This window comes from Pseudophryne corroboree, chromosome 6 (assembly GCF_028390025.1).
Source record: "Pseudophryne corroboree isolate aPseCor3 chromosome 6, aPseCor3.hap2, whole genome shotgun sequence".
NCBI classification, from domain to species: Eukaryota; Metazoa; Chordata; class Amphibia; order Anura; family Myobatrachidae; genus Pseudophryne; species Pseudophryne corroboree.
Window position 1 is genome coordinate 472,202,660 of NC_086449.1, and position 22,508 is coordinate 472,225,167.

General features: G+C 46.2%; 1 protein-coding gene across 4 annotated transcripts in view; it reads left to right on the forward strand.

Moving 5' to 3' along the window:
- Positions 1 to 22,508, forward strand: part of ANKRD26 (ankyrin repeat domain containing 26) — a 351,340-nt gene that overhangs the window by 278,387 nt on the left and 50,445 nt on the right. For all 4 annotated transcript variants that reach the window (XM_063927217.1, XM_063927219.1, XM_063927218.1 and 1 more), the window contains 3 exons: positions 837 to 870; positions 1,325 to 1,448; positions 1,604 to 1,817. In XM_063927217.1, the coding sequence (XP_063783287.1) occupies positions 837 to 870; positions 1,325 to 1,448; positions 1,604 to 1,817 (372 nt within the window). The remainder of the gene's footprint in view (positions 1 to 836; positions 871 to 1,324; positions 1,449 to 1,603; positions 1,818 to 22,508) is intronic.

The window sequence follows — 22,508 nt, forward strand, 5'->3', positions numbered from 1 at the left end:
TCAATTGTCATTTGATCCCATACATTTCAAGGTTTTCATTCAAACTAGAAAGATTGGACAGATGTATCCAGCTTTTTTCTTAGGGAATTTGTTTTCCATGATAGATGTTTGTAACAGCAAAAGTTAGTGAACCCTAACTTGTTGCCAGTCCCCTGCTGCTGTGTGTATGTATAGGTCTCTTGGATCAGTGTGGACCTTATGGCGTGGTACTATTTTTAAACTGCAGATGACTGTTGCACTTTCGTAACCACCTGAATGCCTGGACCCGTTCATTATAAAGGCAGCTTGGGGTCCATTGTTGGTATTTGAAACCATGCATTCCTTAATTCCTGTCCCCACAATCATCATACAGTTTCCTAATGATTATAGTGTGATAAATGCCACAGTGCTATGTATTCTGCATTTGTAATTGGAAATCCTTTAATGATGTCATGGGTGTTTCTTTGCAGACTAAAAAGACCCAATTAAGTATATTGGAGATCTGTATTTGGAATTACATGCTAAGAATTTCGTATAGATTCATGCAAATTAGATCTAATACAATTTGCTGCATAAGTTGTTATTACATTCAGTTTGAATTTGATCTGTTAGTGTGGAAAGTAAGAATTGCCTACTGGAGTCTTACTAATAATTCAATTATTTCTGTGCCTAAAGCTACCTAAAATTATGAAAAAGTCCACTATTATTTGGTATCCCCATAATGGGGAATACAAGTCAGCAATAACTGGAATTTAAAAATTATGGTGTGTGTGTTGGTGGTGGGAAAGTAATTTAGTGAAAAAAGGGGGCATAGAAATAATTATTTAAAATGTTTTTTTTGTTTTCTTTTTCCACAGGTTACTTGGTAAACATGTTGATGAAAATCACGAGGTACATTTTTATATTTGTATTTGCTTTTTATTTCTATTTATAAAGTACACACATTGTACTTTGTTCTGAACTAAGGGCCTAATTCAGACCTGATTGCAGCAGCAAATTTATTAGCTAATGGACAAAAAAACATGTGCACTGCAGGGTGGGCAGATATAACACGTGCAGAGGGAGATTTGGGTGGGGTGTGTTCAAACTGAAATCTAAATTGCAGTGTAAAAATAAAGCAGCCAGTATTTACCCTGCACAGAAACAAAATAACCCACCTAAATCTAACTCTCTCTGTACATATTATATCTGCCCCACCTGCAGTGCAACGTGTTGCTGCTGCGATCAGGTCTGAATTAGGCCCTAAGTTTTCAAAGGTTATGCTGAATATTTAGTAAACCTGGAATTGTTGGCATTTGTGATGGCAAAGGTACAAGCACAGTAAATTAATGTTTATCCAATACAGATGAATGATGATATGGACGACTCCTCGCATTCCTCTGACACTGCCACTGAGGATTATGAATTGCCTACTTCAACTTTCAGAAATTCTATGTTACTGATCGAACAACTTAATCTTGATGGCCAAGGTAATGAAATGGGAACTGTTAGATCTTCTCACACATGTAGCTTTCTTACCAAGAACTGTGTTCTCTTAAGCCCTGTAAGTACAAAAGTGTAATAACAAAAATGGCACATTTGTCCTCCATTTTGAGTAGATAAATATTTTAATTGTTTCATGCAGATTCTCTAAACTTACTGAAAATACAAAATATTATTCATGAGTATGAAAGAATAATAGAAAAAGAAAAAGGACAGCATGCTCTCCTGTCACGAGAAGTAAAAAAACTACGTAATGAACGGAAAGAAATGCAGCAAGTTATGGAAACAAACAGAGACCTGAGGTCTATGTTGGAACAGCACAAAGTGGAATGGGAAAGTGACATTAACAATTTAAGGTTAGAATATTACTGTATCAGAGATAGATGTCAAATATAAATGGATGAAGCTAAAGACTCCAAACTAATATATTGTTTTCATGTTAACACTCAATTTTATTTATATATTGAGAGTGCCAAGCTCTACGATTGTGTATATATGTGTGTATATATATATATATATATATATATATATATGTATATATATATATGCTAAAAGAACCAGCCGCACACATTAAAAGTTCATAGGGAGGCGTGCAAGGCACAAATAGTGGTATTCATGAAGAAAAGCAGAGCCAGCACCTCCTGTTTGCTGCAAAAATCGTGTTTTTACTGTTTAAAACATCCAAGTTTCCATAGCATCATAATGTGCAAAAAATCCATGCAAAAAGGAATACATAGCAGAGGATCACAGAAATAATTGTACACTCGTCATGCCAGGGTGGTCATAAATGCATAGAGGCATCCTCCTGCTAACAGAGTGGCAGTGAACCTGACAGCTGTTTCGGCGCCTCCATTGCGCCTTTGTCAAGGATTAACCTGCCAAACATACAGCAGCCGGCGATATACCCACCATAATCACCAAATTCAACCCACCTGTAGTGTAACGGCAGTGCTAAATCGTTACAATCAAGAGCAAGCAACATTGCCCATTAGCCTGTCTCACTAACTTGCACAGGAACAAGAAGTGACGTAACGGAACCCGTTGCTAAGCAGATTACCTTCAAAACAGGACCCATAGTAACGTGAGTACACTATCACATCCCCTAGATACATAGAGACAAACACAAACTTAAACACTCCACCAGATTCTCCCACACCCGCGCTTCCGAAACCGGAAGTGACGCGACGGAATCCGTCGTCATGGTAACGTATATAGGAAATGCCATTAAGGAACTACAATTTGGTGTTTTATGGATAAAAATGTTAGAATTGGTGATTGACCTAGGTATACAGCCGGCCAGTGTAGACAATATAGTCACAAAATAATTAAAAAAAATATAAATAAAAAAATAATAAGAGCCACATACACTACAAAAATAAATCTTACACAAATCAAACAGATCAACAATACAAGATGTTGATATAGTAGTTATAAGCAAGGGGAACTACAAGTAACATGACAAACTTTGCTCCTTATTGAGCCCAATGGGAGAAATTGATTTAAGTCGATTTATCCAGTAGCACTCACGCTACGACAAACGCGAAATTGATGAAGCTATCCTTGACTGTATGCAACGTAATAGGGAGGAGTTATTGCATCCCAAGGTGGACATTAAGAATGACAGTCGGCTAACATTTGTTTCCACCTATTCGGTGGCTTCGAGGCATATAAAGAGGACGGTGCTACGTCATTGGCATATACTACAGGCGGATGAGACAATTGGTGATCTTTGTAAACAGACATCTATGTTCTGCTTTAAGAGGAGTAATAACATCAAGGACATAGTGGCAAAATCCGACATAGGACCCATTAAGGTTAAAAATTGGCTACAACCTAAGAATGGGGTGTTTAAATGCCATGGGTGTGTCAATTGCCAGTTCTTGTTACTGGGTGATTCCTTTGTTGATCCAATGACTAACACTAGATACAACATACGTCATCATCTAACTTGTGATAGCCGTTTTGTCATTTATTTAATACAATGCCCTTGTTCTATGTTCTACGTGGGAAAAACAATAAGGACTCTCAGGGAGAGAATTGCCCTACATCGTTCATCAATTAAAAAAGCGTTAGTCAAAATGGACGCAAATACACCACCAGTCGCACGTCATTTTGCTCTACATAAACATTCTATAACAGACCGTTGTATGCCTATAGACTGTGTTCCCCCACTGAGGCGTGGTGGCGATCGGAATAAGTTGTTACTCCAGCGTGAGTGCTTACGTTTATGTTTGTCTCTATGTATCTAGGGGATGTGATAGTGTGCTCACGTTACTATGGGTCCTGTTTTGAAGGTAATCTAGATGGTCTCGATTCCTGTTTAGCAACGGGTTCCGTTACGACACTTCTTGTTCCTGTGCAAGTTAGTGAGACAGGCTAATGGGCAATGTTGCTTGCTCTTGATTGTAACGATTTAGCACTGCCGTTACACTACAGGTGGGTTGAATTTGGTGATTATGGTGGGTATATCGCCGGCTGCTGTATGTTTGGCAGGTTAATCCTTGACAAAGGCGCAATGGAGGCGCCGAAACAGCTGTCGGGTTCACTGCCACTCTGTTAGCAGGAGGATGCCTCTATGCATTTATGACCACCCTGGCATGATGAGTATACAATTATTTCTGTGATCCTCTGCTATGTATTCCTTTTTGCATGGCTTTTTACCACATTATGATGCTATGGAAACTTGGATGTTTTAAACAGTAAAAACACGATTTTTGCAGCAAACAGGAGGTGCTGGCTCTGCTTTTCTTTATATATAGGTTGAGTATCCCTTATCCAAAATGCTTGGGACCAGAGGTATTTTGGATATCGGATTTTTCCGTATTTTGGAATAATTGCATACCATAATGAGATATCATGGCCATGGAACTCTAGACTAAGCACAGAATGCATTTATGTTTCATATACACCTTATACACACAGCCTGAAGGTCATTTTAGCCAATATTTTTTATAATTTTGTGCATTAAACAAAGTGTGTGTACATTCACACAATTCATTTATGTTCCATATACACCTTATACACACAGCCTGAAGGTCATTTAATACAATATTTTTAATAACTTTGTGTATTAAACAAAGTTTGTGTACATTGAGCCATCAGAAAACAAAGGTTTCACTATCTCACTCAAAAAAGTCAGTATTTCGGAATATTTGGATATGGGATACTCAACCTGTATGTATGTATGTATGTATGTATATATATATATATGTATGTATATATATATATATGTATGTATATATATATATATATATATATATATATATATATATATATATATATATATACACTGCACTCTCAATAATCATGTATAGTCAACAGCTGGGGTGCATTGTTTTCCAGAGAGCAATGTCACAGAACACGGCCTCCATAACATTGAATGTTGAGCAGGGAAGCACTCACCAGACTTGCTTGTAGAAAGAAATGCTTTTAATAATCACTCACATATGCAAATGCAAAGGTCAACGTTTGGGTCCTGGCAAGGACCTTTTTCAAGACCAAGTTATGCAGCTACTGGAATCACATACAACTGGGCTCACCTCTGTGGCACCATAAATACCAGAAGCCACCCTCTCCCATTTCTATTAACCAATCAGCGAGTGGGGATAGTTAAAACCCCACAAGCAGCAAGTTAAAGACATAAAACTTTTATACTTACAACAAATAGGGCACCACCTTGTCCCAATAGACACATCCAAAATAAACATAATAGCCAAAGGAGGCAAAACATTTTAAAATAGCAGGCGCGCTGTTTTACCCGGCACTTCCGGGAGATGGAACGCACGTGGCCGGAAGCATTGGAACGCACAGGAAATGTGCGTCACCGCGCAGCTGCCATGGCACAGTCGGGCACCTTTCCAAAACAAACCTTAAGCGCCGGAATTACTTAATCTCACCGCCCATATCAAGAAGATATATGATACACTAATGCTACTGGCCATCCGGAAAAGTGTATAGCGCAACCCCAACCGCTGCCTAGCAACCAATATAGCGCAGTAATTGCACTCTTATGCCAGTTATCTGTATATTACATAACACAACAAGAAGCATACAGCCAGCGGTTGACATCACACTATGCAAACCACATATAGAAAAGCACAACTATAAATATAATCGATAATTTAGTACTGGAGCGTAATAACCTAGTGCAAGTAATACCCAGGGCCATTCATAGAATGCTTTTGCCTAGGAATATAGTGCCACACGAGTGAACCCAGATGCTGACATAACTAGAGATGCTGGATATACATATAAAGGTGTGCTACCACAAAATGTATACAAAACATTTAAAATAGCACAAACAAGCATACACAGAACACAGTAAATTAATTACTAAACTAAACATAGTGACTAGCAAAAAGCTAACTAAGAAACTTGTGGTCATCAGGTAAGCATGGTGGACAAGCATAAGGATGACAGACCAAAAAATACAAAAATAGCGACTATTAGCCGAGATGGTAAAGTTTGGATTAAATACAGCCTTGGAAACTATGAAAAGAAAACAAAATCAACTATTAAATAAAAATGTTGAGTGAGTTCTGTTCATTGAGTCCCTTAGGAGACAGAGGGGGTCATTCTGAGTTGATCGCACGCTGCCGATCAGGTCTCTACTGCCATGCGTATGCACCTCAATGCGCACGTGCATCGTATGGGTACTTATATCATATCTGAGCGATGGATTTAACTAAGAATCCATACGTACAGCCGATCGCAAGAAGATTGACAGGAAGAGGGCGTTTATGGGTATCAACTGACCTTTTTCTGGGAGTGGTAGGGAAAACACAGGCGTGTCCGGGCGTTTGGAGGGCGGGTGTGTGACGTCCATTCCGGCACCAAAAAGACTGAAGTGATCGCAAGGGCTGAGTAAGTTCAGACCTACTCAGAAAATGCACAAAATAATTTCTCTAACGTCCTAAGTGGATGCTGGGACTCCGTAAGGACCATGGGGAATAGCGGCTCCGCAGGAGACTGGGCACAACTATAAAGAAAGCTTTAGACTACTGGTGTGCACTGGCTCCTCCCACTATGACCCTCCTCCAGACTTCAGTTAGAATCTTGTGCCCGGCTGAGCTGGATGCACACTAGGGGCTCTCCTGAGCTCCTAGAAAGAAAGTATATTTTAGGTTTTCTCTATCGTCCTAGTGGATGCTGGGGTTCCTGAAAGGACCATGGGGAATAGCGGCTCCGCAGGAGACAGGGCACAAAAAGTAAAGCTTTAGGATCAGGTGGTGTGCACTGGCTCCTCCCCCTATGACCCTCCTCCAAGCCTCAGTTAGATTTTTGTGCCCGGCCGAGAAGGGTGCAATCTAGGTGGCTCTCCTAAAGAGCTGCTTAGAAAAGTTTAGCTTAGGTTTTTTTAATTTTACAGTGAGTCCTGCTGGCAACAGGATCACTGCAACGAGGGACTTAGGGGAGAAGAAGTGAACTCACCTGCGTGCAGGATGGATTGGCTTCTTTGGCTACTGGACATTAGCTCCAGAGGGACGATCACAGGTACAGCCTGGATGGTCACCGGAGCCTCGCCGCCGGCCCCCTTGCAGATGCTGAAACAAGAAGAAGGTCCAGAATCGGCGGCATGAAGACTCCTCAGTCTTCTTAAGGTAGCGCACAGCACTGCAGCTGTGCGCCATTTCCTCTCAGCACACTTCACACGGCAGTCACTGAGGGTGCAGGGCGCTGGGAGGGGGGCGCCCTGGGAGGCAATGAAAACCTATTTTTGGCTAAAAATACCTCACATATAGCCTCCGGGGGCTATATGGAGATATTTAACCCCTGCCAGAATCCGTTAAGAGCGGGAGACGAGGCCGCCGAAAAAGGGGCGGGGCCTATCTCCTCAGCACACAGCGCCATTTTCCCTCACAGAAAGGCTGGAGGGAAGGCTCCCAGGCTCTCCCCTGCACTGCACTACAGAAACAGGGTTAAAACAGAGAGGGGGGGCACTAATTTGGCGTTAGAAATATATAAAAAAGATGCTATAAGGGAAAACACTTATATAAGGTTGTCCCTATATAATTATAGCGTTTTTGGTGTGTGCTGGCAAACTCTCCCTCTGTCTCTCCAAAGGGCTAGTAGGTCCTGTCCTCTATCAGAGCATTCCCTGTGTGTGTGCTGTGTGTCGGTACGTGTGTGTCGACATGTATGAGGACGATGTTGGTGAGGAGGCGGAGCAATTGCCTGTAATGGTGATGTCACTCTCTAGGGAGTCGACACCGGAATGGATGGCTTATTTAGGGAATTACGTGATAATGTCAACACGCGGCAAGGTCGGTTGACGACATGAGACGGCCGACAAACAATTAGTACCGGTCCAGACGTCTCAAAAACACCGTCAGGGGTTTTAAAACGCCCGTTTACTTTAGTCGGTCGACACAGACACAGACAGGGACACTGAATCCAGTGTCGACGGTGAATAAACAAACGTATTCCTTATTAGGGCCACACGTTAAGGGCAATGAAGGAGGTGTTACATATTTCTGATACTACAAGTACCACAAAAGAGGGTATTATGTGGGATGTGAAAAAACTACCGTAGTTTTTCCTGAATCAGATAAATTAAATGAAGTGTGTGATGATGCGTGGGTTCCCCCCGATAGAAAATATGGGCGGTATACCCTTTCCCGCCAGAAGTTAGGGCGCGTTGGGAAACACCCCTTAGGGTGGATAAGGCGTTCACACGCTTATCAAAACAAGTGGCGGTACCGTCTATAGATAGGGCCGTCCTCAAGGAGCCAGCTGACAGGAGGCTGGAAAATATCATAAAAAGTATATACACACATACTGGTGTTATACTGCGACCAGCGATCGCCTCAGCCTGGATGTGCAGAGCTGGGGTGGCTTGGTCGGATTCCCTGACGAAAAATATTGATACCCTTGACAGGGACAGTATTTTATTGACTATAGAGCATTTAAAGGATGCATTTCTATATATGCGAGATGCACAGAGGGATATTTGCACTCTGGCATCAAGAGTAAGTGCGATGTCCATATCTGCCAGAAGATGTTTATGGACACGACAGTGGTCAGGTGATGCAGATTCCAAACGGCACAAAGGTGTATTGCCGTATAAAGGAAGAGGAGTTATTTGGGGTCGGTCCATCGGACCTGGTGGCCACGGCAACTGCTGGAAAATCCACCGTTTTTACCCTAAGTCACATCTCTGCAGAAAAAGACACCGTCTTTTCAGCCTCAGTCCTTTCGTCCCTATAAGAGTCATATCTGCCCAGGGATAGAGGAAAGGGAAGAAGACTGCAGCAGGCAGCCCATTCCCAGGAACAGAAGCGTTCCACCGCTTCTGACAAGCTCTCAGCATGACGCTGAGACCGTACAGGACCCCTGGATCCTACAAGTAGTATCCCAGGGGTACAGATTGGAATGTCGAGACGTTTCCCCTGCGCAGGCTCCTGAAGTCTGCTTTACCAAGGTCTCCCTCCGACAAGGAGGCAGTATGGGAAACAATTCACGAGCTGTATTCCCAGCAGGTGATAATTAAATTACCCCTCCTACAACAAGAAAAGGGGTATTATTCCACACTATATTGTGGTACTGAAGCCAGAAGGCTAGGTGAGACCTATTCTAAATCTAAAAAAATTTGAACACTTACAAAGGTTCAAATCAAGATGGAGTCACTCAGAGCAGTGATAACGAACCGGGAAGAAGGGGACTATATGGTGTCCCGAGACATCAGGGATGCTTACCTCCATGTCCCAAATTTGCCCTTATCACTAAGGGTACCTCAGGTTCGTGGTACAGAACTGTCACTATCAGTTTCAGACGCTGCCGTTTGGATTGTCCACGGCACCCCGGGTCTTTACCAAGGTAATGGCCGAAATGATGGTTCTTCTTCGAAGAAAAGGCGTCTTAATTATCCCTTACTTGGACGATCTCCTGATAAGGGCAAAGTCCAGGGAACAGTTGGAGGTCAGAGTAGCACTATCTCGGATACTGTTACAACAGCAGGGGTGAATTCTAAATATTCCAAAATCGCAGCTGATCCCGACGACAAGTCTCCTGTGCTTAGGGATGATTCTGGACACAGTCCAGAAAAAGGTGTTTCTCCCGGAAGAGAGAGCCAGGGAGTTATCCGAGCTAGTCAGGAACCTCCTAAAATCAGTGCATCATTGCACAAGGGCCATGGTAAAAAAATGGTGACTTCCTTCGAAGCAATTCCATTCGGCAGATTTCATGCAAGAACTTTTCAGTGGGATCTGCTGGACAAATGGTCCGGATCGCATCTTCAGATGCATCAGCGGATAACCCTATATCCAAGGACAAGGGTGTCTCTCCTGTGGTGGTTACAGAGTGCTCATCTTCTAGAGGGCCGCAGATTCGGCATTTCAGGATTGGATGTTGGTGACCACGGAGGCCAGCCCGAGAGGCTGGGGAGCAGTCACACAAGGGAAAAAATTTCCAGGGAGTGTGATCAAGTCTGGAGACTTTTCTCCACATAAATATAGCTAAGGGTAAATTTATAATGCTCTAAGCTTAGCAAGACCTCTGCTTCAAGGTCAGCCGGTATTGATCCAGTGGGATAAAACATCACGGCAGTCGCCCACGTAAATAGACAGGGCGGCACAAGAAGCAGGAGGGCAGTGGCAAAAACTGCAAGGACTTTTCGCTGGGCGGAAAATCATGTGATAGCACTGTCAGCAGTGTTTCATTCCGGGAATGGAAACTGGGAAGCAGACTTCCTCAGTAGGCACGACCTCCACCCGGCAGAGTGGGAACTTCATGGGGAAGTTTTCCACATGATTGTAAACCGTTGGGAATTACCAAAGGTGGACATGATGGCGTCCCGTCTGAACAAAAAAACGGGACAGGTATTGCGCCAGGTTAAGAGACCCTCAGGCAATAGCTGTGGACGTTCTGGTAACACCGTGGGTGTACCAGTCGGTGTATGTGTTCCATCCTCTGCTTTTCATACCTAAGGTACTGAGAATTATAAGACGTAGAGGAGTAAGAACTATACTCATGGCTCCGGATTGGCCAAGAAGGACTTGGTACCCGGAACTTCAAGAGATGCTCACAGAGGACTTATGGCCTCTGCCGCTAAGAAGGGACTTGTTTCAGCAAGTACCATGTCTGTTCCAAGACTTACCGCAGCTGCGTTTGACGGCATGGCGGTGGAACGCCGGATCCTAAGGGAAAAGGCATTCAGGAAGAGGTCATTCCTACCCTGGTCAAAGCCAGAAAGGAGGTGACCGCACAACATTATCACCACATGTGGCGAAAATATGTTGCGTGGTGTGAGGCCAGGAAGGCCCCACGAAGAAATTTCAACTCGGTCGATTCCTGCATTTCCTGCAAACAGGAGTGTCTATGGGCCTCAAATTGGGGTCCATTAAGGTTCAAATTTCGGCCCTGTCGATTTTTCTTCCAGAAAGAATTGGCTTCAGTTCCTGAAGTCCAGAAGTTTGTCAAGGGAGTATTGCATATACAACCCCCTTTTGTGCCTCCAGTGGCACTGTGGGATCTCAACGTAGTTCTGGGATTCCTCAAAACACATTGGTTTAAAACCAGTCAAATCTGTGGATTTGAAGCATCTCACATGAAAAGTGAACATGCTCTTGGACCTGGCCTGGACCAGGCGAGTGTCAAATTGGTGTTTTTTTTCTCAAAAAAGCCCATATCTGTTTGTCCATTCGGACAGGGCAGAGCTGCGGACTCGTCCCCAGTTCTCTCCCTAAGGTGGTGTCAGTGTTTCACCTGAACCAGCTTATTGTGGTGTCTTGCGCCTACTAGGGACTTGGAGGACTCCAAGTTGCTAGATGTGGTCAGGGCCCTGAAAATATAGGTTCCAGGACGGCTGGAGTCAGGAAAACTGACTTGCTGTTATCCTGTATGCACCCAACAAACTGGGTGCTCTTGCTTCTAAGCAGACTATTGCTAGTTGGATGTGTAATACAATTCAGCTTGCACATTCTGTGGCAGGCCTGCCACAGCCAAAATATGTAAATGCCCATTCCACAAGGAAGGTGGGCTCATCTTGGGCGGCTGCCCGAGGGGTCTCGGCTTTACAACTTTACCGAGCGGCTATTTAGTCAGGGGCAAACACGTTTGTAAAATCCTACAAATTTGATACCCTGGCTAAGGAGGACCTGGAGTTCTCTCATTCGGTGCTGCAGAGTCATCCGCACTCTCCCGCCCGTTTGGGAGCTTTGGTATAATCCCCATGGTCCTTTCAGGAACCCCAGCATCCACTAGGACGATAGAGAAAATAAGAATTTACTTACCGATAATTCTATTTCTCGGAGTCCGTAGTGGATGCTGGGCGCCCATCCCAAGTGCGGATTATCTGCAATACTTGTACATAGTTACAAAAATCGGGTTATTATTGTTGTGAGCCATCTTTCAGAGGCTCCGCTGTTATCATACTGTTAACTGGGTTCAGATCACAGGTTGTACAGTGTGATTGGTGTGGCTGGTATGAGTCTTACCCGGGATTCATAAATCCTTCCTTATTGTGTACGCTCGTCCGGGCACAGTATCCTAACTGAGGCTTGGAGGAGGGTCATAGGGGGAGGAGCCAGTGCACACCACCTGATCCTAAAGCTTTACTTTTTGTGCCCTGTCTCCTGCGGAGCCGCTATTCCCCATGGTCCTTTCAGGAACCCCAGCATCCACTACGGACTCCGAGAAATAGAATTATCGGTAAGTAAATTCTTATTTTTTATTTTACAGTGAGATCTACTGGCAACAGACTCACTGCAGCGAGGGACTAAGGGGAGAAGAAGCGAACCTACCTAACTGGTGGTAGTTTGGGCTTCTTAGGCTACTGGACACCATTAGCTCCAGAGGGATCGACCGCAGGACCCGACCTTGGTGTTCGTTCCCGGAGCCGCGTCGCCGGCCCCCTTACAGAGCCAGAAGCAAGAAGTGTTCCGGAAAATCGGCGGCAGAAGACTTCAGTCTTCAACAAGGTAGCGCACAGCACTGCAGTTGTGCGCCATTGCTCCTCATGCACACCTCACACTCCGGTCACTGATGGGTGCAGGGCGCTGGGGGGGGGGCGCCCTGAGGGCAATATAAGACACCTTGGCTGGCAAATCTACACCATATATAGTCAGGAAGGCTATATAGGTGTAAAAATACCCCTGCCAGAATTCCAGAAAAAGCGGGAGAAGTCTGCCGGAAAAGGGGCGGGGCCATCTCCCTCAGCACACTGGCGCCATTTTTCCCTCACAGCTCCGCTGGAAGGACGCTCCCTGGCTCTCCCCTGCAGTTGTCAAGCTACACAAGGGTAAAAAAGTGAGGGGGGGCACTAAATTTAGGCGCAGTATATATAAAATAAGCAGCTATAAGGGAAAACCCTCATTTATAGTGGGATCCCTGTGTTATATAGCGCTCTGGTGTGTGCTAGCATACTCTCTCTGTCTCCCCAAAGGGCTTTGTGGGGTCCTGTCCTCTGTCAGAGCATTCCCTGTGTGTATGCGGTGTGTCGGTACGGCTGTGTCGACATGTTTGATGAGGAGGCTTATGTGGAGGCGGACCAGATGCCTATAAATGTGATGTCACCCCCTGCGGGGTCGACACCTGAGTGGATGGTGCTGTGGAAGGAATTACGCGACAGTGTCGACTCCTTACATAAAAGGTTTGATGACATACCAAATGTGGGACAGCCGGCTTCTCAGCCTGTGCCTGCCCAGGCGTCTCAAAAGCCATCAGGGGCTCTAAAACGCCCGCTACCTCAGATGGCAGACACAGATGTCGACACGGATACTGACTCCAGTGTCGACGACGATGAGACTAATGTAACTTCCAGTAGGGCCACACGTTACATGATTGAGGCAATGAAAAATGTGTTGCACATTTCTGATGTTACCCCCGGTACCACAAAAAAGGGTATTATGTTTGGAGAGAAAAAACTACCAGTAGCTTTTCCTCCATCTGAGGAGTTAAATGAAGCGTGTGAAGAAGCGTGGGCTTCCCCTGATAAGAAACTGGTAATTTCTAAGAGGTTACTAATGGCGTACCCTTTCCCGCCAGAGGATAGGGCACGTTGGGAAACATCCCCTAGGGTGGATAAAGCGCTCACACGCTTGTCAAAGAAGGTGGCACTACAGTCTCCGGATACGGCCGCCCTGAAGGAATCTGCTGATAGAAAGCAGGAGGCTATCCTGAAGTCTATATATACACACACAGGTGTTATACTGAGACCAGCTATTGCTTCAGCATGGATGTGCAGTGCTGCAGCTGCATGGTCAGATTCCCTGTCGGAAAATATTGATACCCTAGACAGGGACAATATATTGCTAACCGTAGAGCATATTAAAGACGCACTTTTATACATGAGGGATGCACAGAGGGATATTTGCCGGCTGGCATCTAAAATTAGTGCAATGTCCATTTCTGCCAGGAGAGGGTTATGGACTCGGCAGTGGACAGGAGATGCAGATTCCAAAAGGCACATGGAAGTTCTGCCTTATAAGGGTGAGGAGTTGTTCGGGGATGGTCTCTCGGACCTCGTTTCCACAGCAACAGCTGGGAAGTCTACATTTTTACCCCATGTTCCCTCACAGCCAAAGAAAGCACCGTATTATCAGGTACAGTCCTTTCGGCCCAATAGGGGCAAGCGGGTTAAGGGCGCGTCCTTTCTGCCCAGAGGCAGAGGTAGGGGGAAAAAGCTGCAGCATACAGCCAGTTCCCAGGAGCAAAAGTCCTCCCCCGCTTCCTCTAAGTCCACAGCATGACGCTGGGGCTCCACAGGCGGAGCCAGGTACGGTGGGGGCCCGTCTCAAATATTTCAGCAATCAGTGGGCTCGCTCACGGGTGGATCCCTGGATCTTTTAAGTAGTATCTCAGGGGTACAAGCTGGAATTCGAGTCGTCTCCCCCCCGCCGTTTCCTCAAATCTGCCTTACCAACCACTCCCTCAGGCAGGGAGGCAGTGTTACAGGCAATTCACAAGCTGTATTCACAACAGGTGATAGTGAAGGTGCCCCTACTTCAACAAGGACGGGGTTACTATTCCACAATGTTTGTGGTACCGAAACCGGACGGTTCGGTGAGACCCATTTTAAATTTGAAATCCTTGAACACATATATAAAAAAATTCAAGTTCAAGATGGAATCGCTCAGGGCGGTTATTGCAAGCCTGGACGAGGGGGATTACATGGTATCACTGGACATCAAGGATGCTTACCTGCATGTCCCCATTTACCATCCTCACCAGGAGTACCTCAGATTTGTGGTACAGGATTGTCATTACTAATTCCAGACGTTGCCGTTCGGTCTATCCACGGCTCCGAGGGTCTTTACCAAGGTAATGGCCGAAATGATGATACTCCTTTGAAAGAAGGGAGTTTTAATTATCCCGTACTTGGACGATCTCCTGATAAAGGCGAGGTCCAGGGAGCAGTTGTTGGTCTGGGTAGCACTATCTCGGGAGGTGCTACAACAGCACGGCTGGATTCTAAATATTCCAAAGTCACAGCTGGTCCCTACGACACGTCTACTGTTCCTGGGGATGGTTCTGGACACAGAACAGAAAAAAGTGTTTCTCCCGGAGGAGAAGGCCAAGCAGCTGTCATCTCTAGTCAGAGGCCTCCTAAAACCAAAACAGGTGTCGGTGCATCACTGCACGCGGATCCTGGGAAAGATGGTAGCTTCCTACGAAGCAATTCCATTCGGCAGGTTCCATGCAAGAACCTTTCAGTGGGACCTGTTGGACAAGTGGTCCGGATCGCATCTTCAGCTGATAACCCTGTCTCCAAGGACAAGGGTGTCTCTGCTGTGGTGGCTGCAGAGTGCTCATCTTCAAGAGGGCCGCAGATTCGGCATTCAGGACTGGGTCCTGGTGAGCACGGATGCCAGCCTTCGAGGCTGGGGGGGCAGTCACACAGGGAAGAAACTTCCAAGGACTATGGTCAAGTCAGGAGACTTCCCTGCACATAAATATTTTGGAACTTAGGGCCATTTACAATGCCCTAAGTCAGGCAAAACCCCTGCTTCAAAACCAGCCGGTACTGATCCAGTCAGACAACATCACGGCGGTCGCCCATGTAAACCGACAGGGTGGCACGAGAAGCAGGACGGCGATGGCAGAAGCCACAAGGATTCTCCGATGGGCGGAAAATCACGTGTTAGCACTGTCAGCAGTGTTCATTCCGGGAGTGGACAACTGGGAAGCAGACTTCCTCAGCAGGCACGACCTCCACCTGGGAGAGTGGGGACTTCATCCAGAAGTCTTCCAAATGATTGTAAACCGTTGGGAAAGGCCACAGGTGGACATGATGGCGTCCCGCCTCAACAAAAAGCTAGAAAAGTATTGCGCCAGGTCAAGAGACCCGCAGGCGATAGCTGTGGACGCTCTAGTGACACCGTGGGTGTACCGGTCGGTTTATGTGTTCCCTCCTCTTCCTCTCATACCAAAGGTACTGAGGATAATAAGGAGAAGAGGAGTAAGCACTATACTCATTGTTCCGGATTGGCCAAGAAGAGCTTGGTACCCGGAACTTCAGGAAATGATCTCAGAGGACCCATGGCCTCTGCCGCTCAGACAGGACCTGCTGCAGCAGGGGCCCTGTCTGTTCCAAGACTTACCGTCGCTGCGTTTGACGGCATGGCGGTTGAACACCGGATCCTGAAGGAAAAGGGCACGCTGATTAAAGCTAGGAAAGAAGTAACGGCAAACCATTATCACCGCATATGGCGTAAATATGTTGCGTGGTGCGAGGCCAGGAAGGCCCCAACGGAAGAATTTCAGCTGGGCCGTTTCCTGCACTTTCTACAGTCAGGGGTGACTATGGGCCTAAAATTGGGTTCCATTAAGGTCCAGATTTCGGCTCTATCAATTTTCTTCCAGAGAGAACTGGCTTCACTACCTGAAGTTCAAACTTTTGTTAAGGGAGTGCTGCATATTCAGCCCCCTTTTGTGCCTCCAGTGGCACCTTGGGATCTCAACATGGTGTTGGATTTCCTAAAGTCACATTGGTTTGAGCCACTTAAGACCGTGGAATTGAAATATCTCACGTGGAAAGTGGTCATGTTGTTGGCCTTGGCTTCGGCCAGGCGTGTATCAGAATTGGCGGCTTTGTCATGTAAAAGCCCTTATCTGATTTTCCATATGGATAGGGCAGAATTGAGGACTCGTACCCAATTTCTCCCTAAGGTGGTATCAGCCTTTCATCTGAACCAACCTATCGTGGTGCCTGCGGCTACTAAAGACTTGGAGGCTTCCAAGTTGTTGGACGTAGTCAGGGCCCTGAAAATTTATGTTTCCAGGACTGCTGGAGTCAGAAAGACTGACTCGCTATTTATCCTGTATGCGCCCAACAAGTTGGGTGCACCTGCTTCAAAGCAGACTATTGCTCGCTGGATCTGTAGTACGATTCAGCTTGCACATTCTGCGGCTGGACTGCCGCTTCCTAAATCTGTGAAAGCCCATTCCACGAGGAAGGTGGGCTCTTCTTGGGCGGCTGCCCGAGGGGTCTCGGCTCTACAACTTTGCCGAGCAGCTACTTGGTCGGGGTCAAACACATTTGCTAAATTCTACAAGTTTGACACCCTGGCTGAGGAGGACCTAGAGTTTGCCCATTCGGTGCTGCAGAGTCATCCGCACTCTCCCGCCCGTTTGGGAGCTTTGGTATAATCCCCATGGTCCTTACGGAGTCCCAGCATCCACTTAGGACGTCAGAGAAAATAAGAATTTACTCACCGGTAATTCTATTTCTCGTAGTCCGTAGTGGATGCTGGGCGCCCATCCCAAGTGCGGATTGTCTGCAATACTTGTATATAGTTATTGTTTAACTAAAGGGTTATTGTTGAGCCATCTGTTGAGAGGCTCAGTTGTTCTCATACTGTTAACTGGGTATTGTATCACGAGTTATACGGTGTGATTGGTGTGGCTGGTATGAGTCTTACCCGGGATTCAAAATCCTTCCTTATTGTGTCAGCTCTTCCGGGCACAGTATCCTAACTGAAGTCTGGAGGAGGGTCATAGTGGGAGGAGCCAGTGCACACCAGTAGTCTAAAGCTTTCTTTATAGTTGTGCCCAGTCTCCTGCGGAGCCGCTATTCCCCATGGTCCTTACGGAGTCCCAGCATCCACTACGGACTACGAGAAATAGAATTACCGGTGAGTAAATTCTTATTTTTGCAGAGCTCGGCTGCACAGGCGTTCGCACTCTTGCATAGTGAAAATACACTCCCCTGTGGGCGGCAACTATGCGTTTGCACGGCTGCTAAAAGTAGCTAGCGAGCGATCAACTCGGAATGAGGGCCAGAGTGTCCGGACAATAGATCCAATAGGTCTCACATTTTAGGAGGCGAGTCCCTCTGTCCCCTCTCCTAGTTAGTGGGGGTATCCAATCAATGATCATGCATCTCAATGTTGACAGTTGATGTTTCATTTGTAAGAAATGCATCGCCACAGGTTTATCAGTCTTTCCGCTGGCAAACGCTAGATGTATGGAGTATCTATGTTTGTTCATGCGTTCCCTGAAAGTGCGGGTGGTTTTGCCCACATACATTTTGCCACAAGGGCACAACAGGAAATAGACTACATGGTCCAGTAGGCAAGTTAAATGATGTTGAAGAAAAATCTTGGTACCATACAAAGGGTGGCAAAAGAATGACCTTCACGTGGTACACTGCAGACATTTAAAGCAACCATTACGCTTATTCAACCACGTCTGCTTTACGGGGACGGTAGGTTTCATAGTGGGCCTCAGTAGCATGTCCTTCAAATTGCGTCCGCGTTGTATACTTAATAGCGGTGGTTTTGCATTGACCTTCTTAAATTTAGGGTCAGAGACAATAATCGGCCAATTCTTTTTAATTGACTTTTCCACCTGACGCAGGTTTGTATTGCAACTGGTCTTGAAAATAAGTCTATTGGATCCCAAACCCCTCTCACGGATTGTATGACGATGTAGCTGGTGAGCCTTCTTAATACAACGAGTGATATCAGATCCGCTGTACCCACGTTCGAGGAAATGCTGTTTAAACTCCTCCAGCCGAACAGCCGCATTAGTAGAATCTGAGTTACGAAACACCTGTAAAAATTGAGATACTGGTAAATTAGATTTTCATTTATCCGAGTGGTAGCTTGTCGCCCATAATAGGGTATTTCTATCAGTCTCTTTACGAAAGAGAGTGTTCTCCAAGCATTGCGGCACACTGTATACAGACAGATCAAGAAAATTGATAGATTCACCACTTGCTGTGACTGTAAAACTAATGGGGCTGTCAAGGCCATTAAGCTCGCCTACCATACCAAAAAAATAATTTTCTGTCAACATTTTTATTTAATAGTTGATTTTGTTTTCTTTTTATAGTTTCCATGGCTGTATTTAATCCAAACTTTACCATCTCGGCTAATAGTCGCTATTTTTGTATTTTTTGGTCTGTCATCCTAATACTTGTTCACCATACTTACCTGATGACCACAAGTTTCTTGGTTAGCTTTTTGCTAGTCACTATGTTTAGTAATTAATTTACTGTGTTCTGTGTATGTTTGTTTGTGCTATTTTAAATGTTTTGTATACATTTTGTGGTAGCACACCTTTATATGTATATCCAGCATCTCTAGTTATGTCAGCATCTGGGTTCACTCGTGTGGTGCTATATTCCTAGGCAAAAGCATTCTATGAATGGCCCTGGGTATTACTTGCATCAGGTTATTACGCTCCAGTACTAAATTATCGATTATATTTATAGTTGTGCTTTTCTATATTTGGTTTGCATAGTGTGATGTCAACCGCTGCCTGTATGCTTCTTGTTGTGTTATGTAATAATAAGAATTTACTTACCGATAATTCAATTTCTCATAGTCCGTAGTGGATGCTGGGAACTCCGTAAGGACCATGGGGAATAGCGGCTCCGCAGGAGACTGGGCACAAAAGTAAAGCTTTAGGACTACCTGGTGTGCACTGGCTCCTCCCCCTATGACCCTCCTCCAAGCCTCAGTTAGGATACTGTGCCCGGACGAGCGTACACAATAAGGAAGGATTTATGAATCCCGGGTAAGACTCATACCAGCCACACCAATCACACCGTACAACCTGTGATCTGAACCCAGTTAACAGCATGATAACAGAGGAGCCTCTGGAAAGATGGCTCACAACCACAATAACCCGATTTTTGTAACAATAACTATGTACAAGTATTGCAGACAATCCGCACTTGGGATGGGCGCCCAGCATCCACTACGGACTATGAGAAATAGAATTATCGGTAAGTAAATTCTTATTTTCTCTGACGTCCTAGTGGATGCTGGGAACTCCGTAAGGACCATGGGGATTATACCAAAGCTCCCAAACGGGCGGGAGAGTGCGGATGACTCTGCAGCACCGAATGAGAGAACTCCAGGTCCTCCTCAGCCAGGGTATCAAATTTGTAGAATTTAGCAAACGTGTTTGCCCCTGACCAAGTAGCTGCTCGGCAAAGTTGTAAAGCCGAGACCCCTCGGGCAGCCGCCGAAGATGAGCCCACTTTCCGTGTGGAATGGGCTTTTACAGATTTTGGCTGTGGCAGGCCTGCCACAGAATGTGCAAGCTGAATTGTGCTACAAATCCAACGAGCAATAGTCTGCTTAGAAGCAGGAGCACCCAGCTTGTTGGGTGCATACAGGATAAACAGCGAGTCAGATTTCCTGACTCCAGCCGTCCTGGAAACATATATTTCTCTAACGTCCTAGTGGATGCTGGGGACTCCGAAAGGACCATGGGGAATAGCGGCTCCGCAGGAGACTGGGCACAAAGTAAAAGCTTTAGGACTAGCTGGTGTGCACTGGCTCCTCCCCCTATGACCCTCCTCCAAGCCTCAGTTAAGATTTTGTGCCAGAACGAGAAGGGTGCAATCTAGGTGGCTCTCCTGAGCTGCTTAGAGTAAAAGTTTAAATAGGTTTTTTTATTTTCAGTGAGACCTGCTGGCAACAGGCTCACTGCATCGAGGGACTAAGGGGAGAAGAAGCGAACTCACCTGCGTGCAGAGTGGATTGGGCTTCTTAGGCTACTGGACATTAGCTCCAGAGGGACGATCACAGGCCCAGCCATGGATGGGTCCCGGAGCCGCGCCGCCGGCCCCCTTACAGAGCCAGAAGAGTGAAGAGGTCCGGAAAATCGGCGGCAGAAGACGTCCTGTCTTCAATAAGGTAGCGCACAGCACCGCAGCTGTGCGCCATTGCTCTCAGCACACTTCACACTCCGGTCACTGAGGGTGCAGGGCGCTGGGGGGGGCGCCCTGGGACGCAATGAAAATACCTTAAATGGCTAAAAATACATCGCATATAGCTCCTGGGCTATATGGATGTATTTAACCCCTGCCAGTTTTCCACAAAAAAGCGGGAGAAAGGCCGCCGAAAAAGGGGCGGAGCCTATCTCCTCAGCACACAAGCGCCATTTTTTCCTCACAGCTCCGTTGGAGGAAGGCTCCCTGACTCTCCCCTGCAGTCCTGCACAACAGAAACAGGGTAAAACGAGAGGGGGGGCACTAAATTGGCATATTAATATATACAGCAGCTATATTAGGGAAAAACACTTATATAAGGTTATCCCTGTATATATACAGCGCTCTGGTGTGTGCTGGCAAACTCTCCCTCTGTCTCCCCAAAGGGCTAGTGGGGTCCTGTCCTCTATCAGAGCATTCCCTGTGTGTGTGCTGTGTGTCGGTACGCTGTGTCGACATGTATGAGGAGGAAAATGGTGTGGAGGCGGAGCAATTGCCTGTGTTAGTGATGTCACCCCCTAGGGAGTCGACACCTGACTGGATGGTCTTATGGAAAGAATTACGTGATAGTGTCGGCACTTTACAAAAGACTGTTGACGACATGAGACAGCCGGCAAATCAGTTAATACCTGTACAGGCGTCTCAAACACCGTCAGGGGCTATAAAACGCCCGTTACCTCAGGTCGATACAGACACTGACACGGACACTGACTCCAGTGTCGACGGTGAGGAAACAAACGTATTTTCCAGTAGGGCCACACGTTACATGATCACGGCAATGAAGGAGGTTTTGAACATTTTTGATACTACAAGTACCACAAAAAAGGGTATTATGTGGGGTGTGAAAAAACTACCCGTAGTTTTTCCTGAATCAGATGAATTAAATGAGGTGTGTGATGAAGCGTGGGTTTCCCCCGATAAAAAACTGCTAATTTCTCTATCGTCCTAGTGGATGCTGGGGTTCCTGAAAGGACCATGGGGAATAGCGGCTCCGCAGGAGACAGGGCACAAAAAAGTAAAGCTTTAGGATCAGGTGGTGTGCACTGGCTCCTCCCCCTATGACCCTCCTCCAAGCCAGTTAGATTTTTGTGCCCGGCCGAGAAGGGTGCAATCTAGGTGGCTCTCCTAAAGAGCTGCTTAGGAAAGTTTAGCTTAGGTTTTTTATTTTACAGTGAGTCCTGCTGGCAACAGGATCACTGCAACGAGGGACTTAGGGGAGAAGAAGTGAACTCACCTGCGTGCAGGATGGATTGGCTTCTTGGCTACTGGACATCAGCTCCAGAGGGACGATCACAGGTACAGCCTGGATGGTCACCGGAGCCTTGCCGCCGGCCCCCTTGCAGATGCTGAAGTAAGAAGAGGTCCAGAATCGGCGGCAGAAGACTCCTCAGTCTTCTAAAGGTAGCGCACAGCACTGCAGCTGTGCGCCATTTTCCTCTCAGCACACTTCACACGGCAGTCACTGAGGGTGCAGGGCGCTGGGAGGGGGGCGCCCTGGGAGGCAAATGAATACCTATTTTGGCTAAAAATACCTCACATATAGCCTCCGGAGGCTATATGGAGATATTTAACCCCTGCCAGAATCCGTTAAGAGCGGGAGACGAGGCCGCCGAAAAAGGGGCGGGGCCTATCTCCTCAGCACACAGCGCCATTTTCCCTCACAGAAAGGCTGGAGGGAAGGCTCCCAGGCTCTCCCCTGCACTGCACTACAGAAACAGGGTTAAAACAGAGAGGGGGGGCACTAATTTGGCGATATGCTTATATATATATTAAGATGCTATAAGGGAAAACACTTATATAAGGTTGTCCCTATATAATTATAGCGTTTTTGGTGTGTGCTGGCAAACTCTCCCTCTGTCTCTCCAAAGGGCTAGTGGGTCCTGTC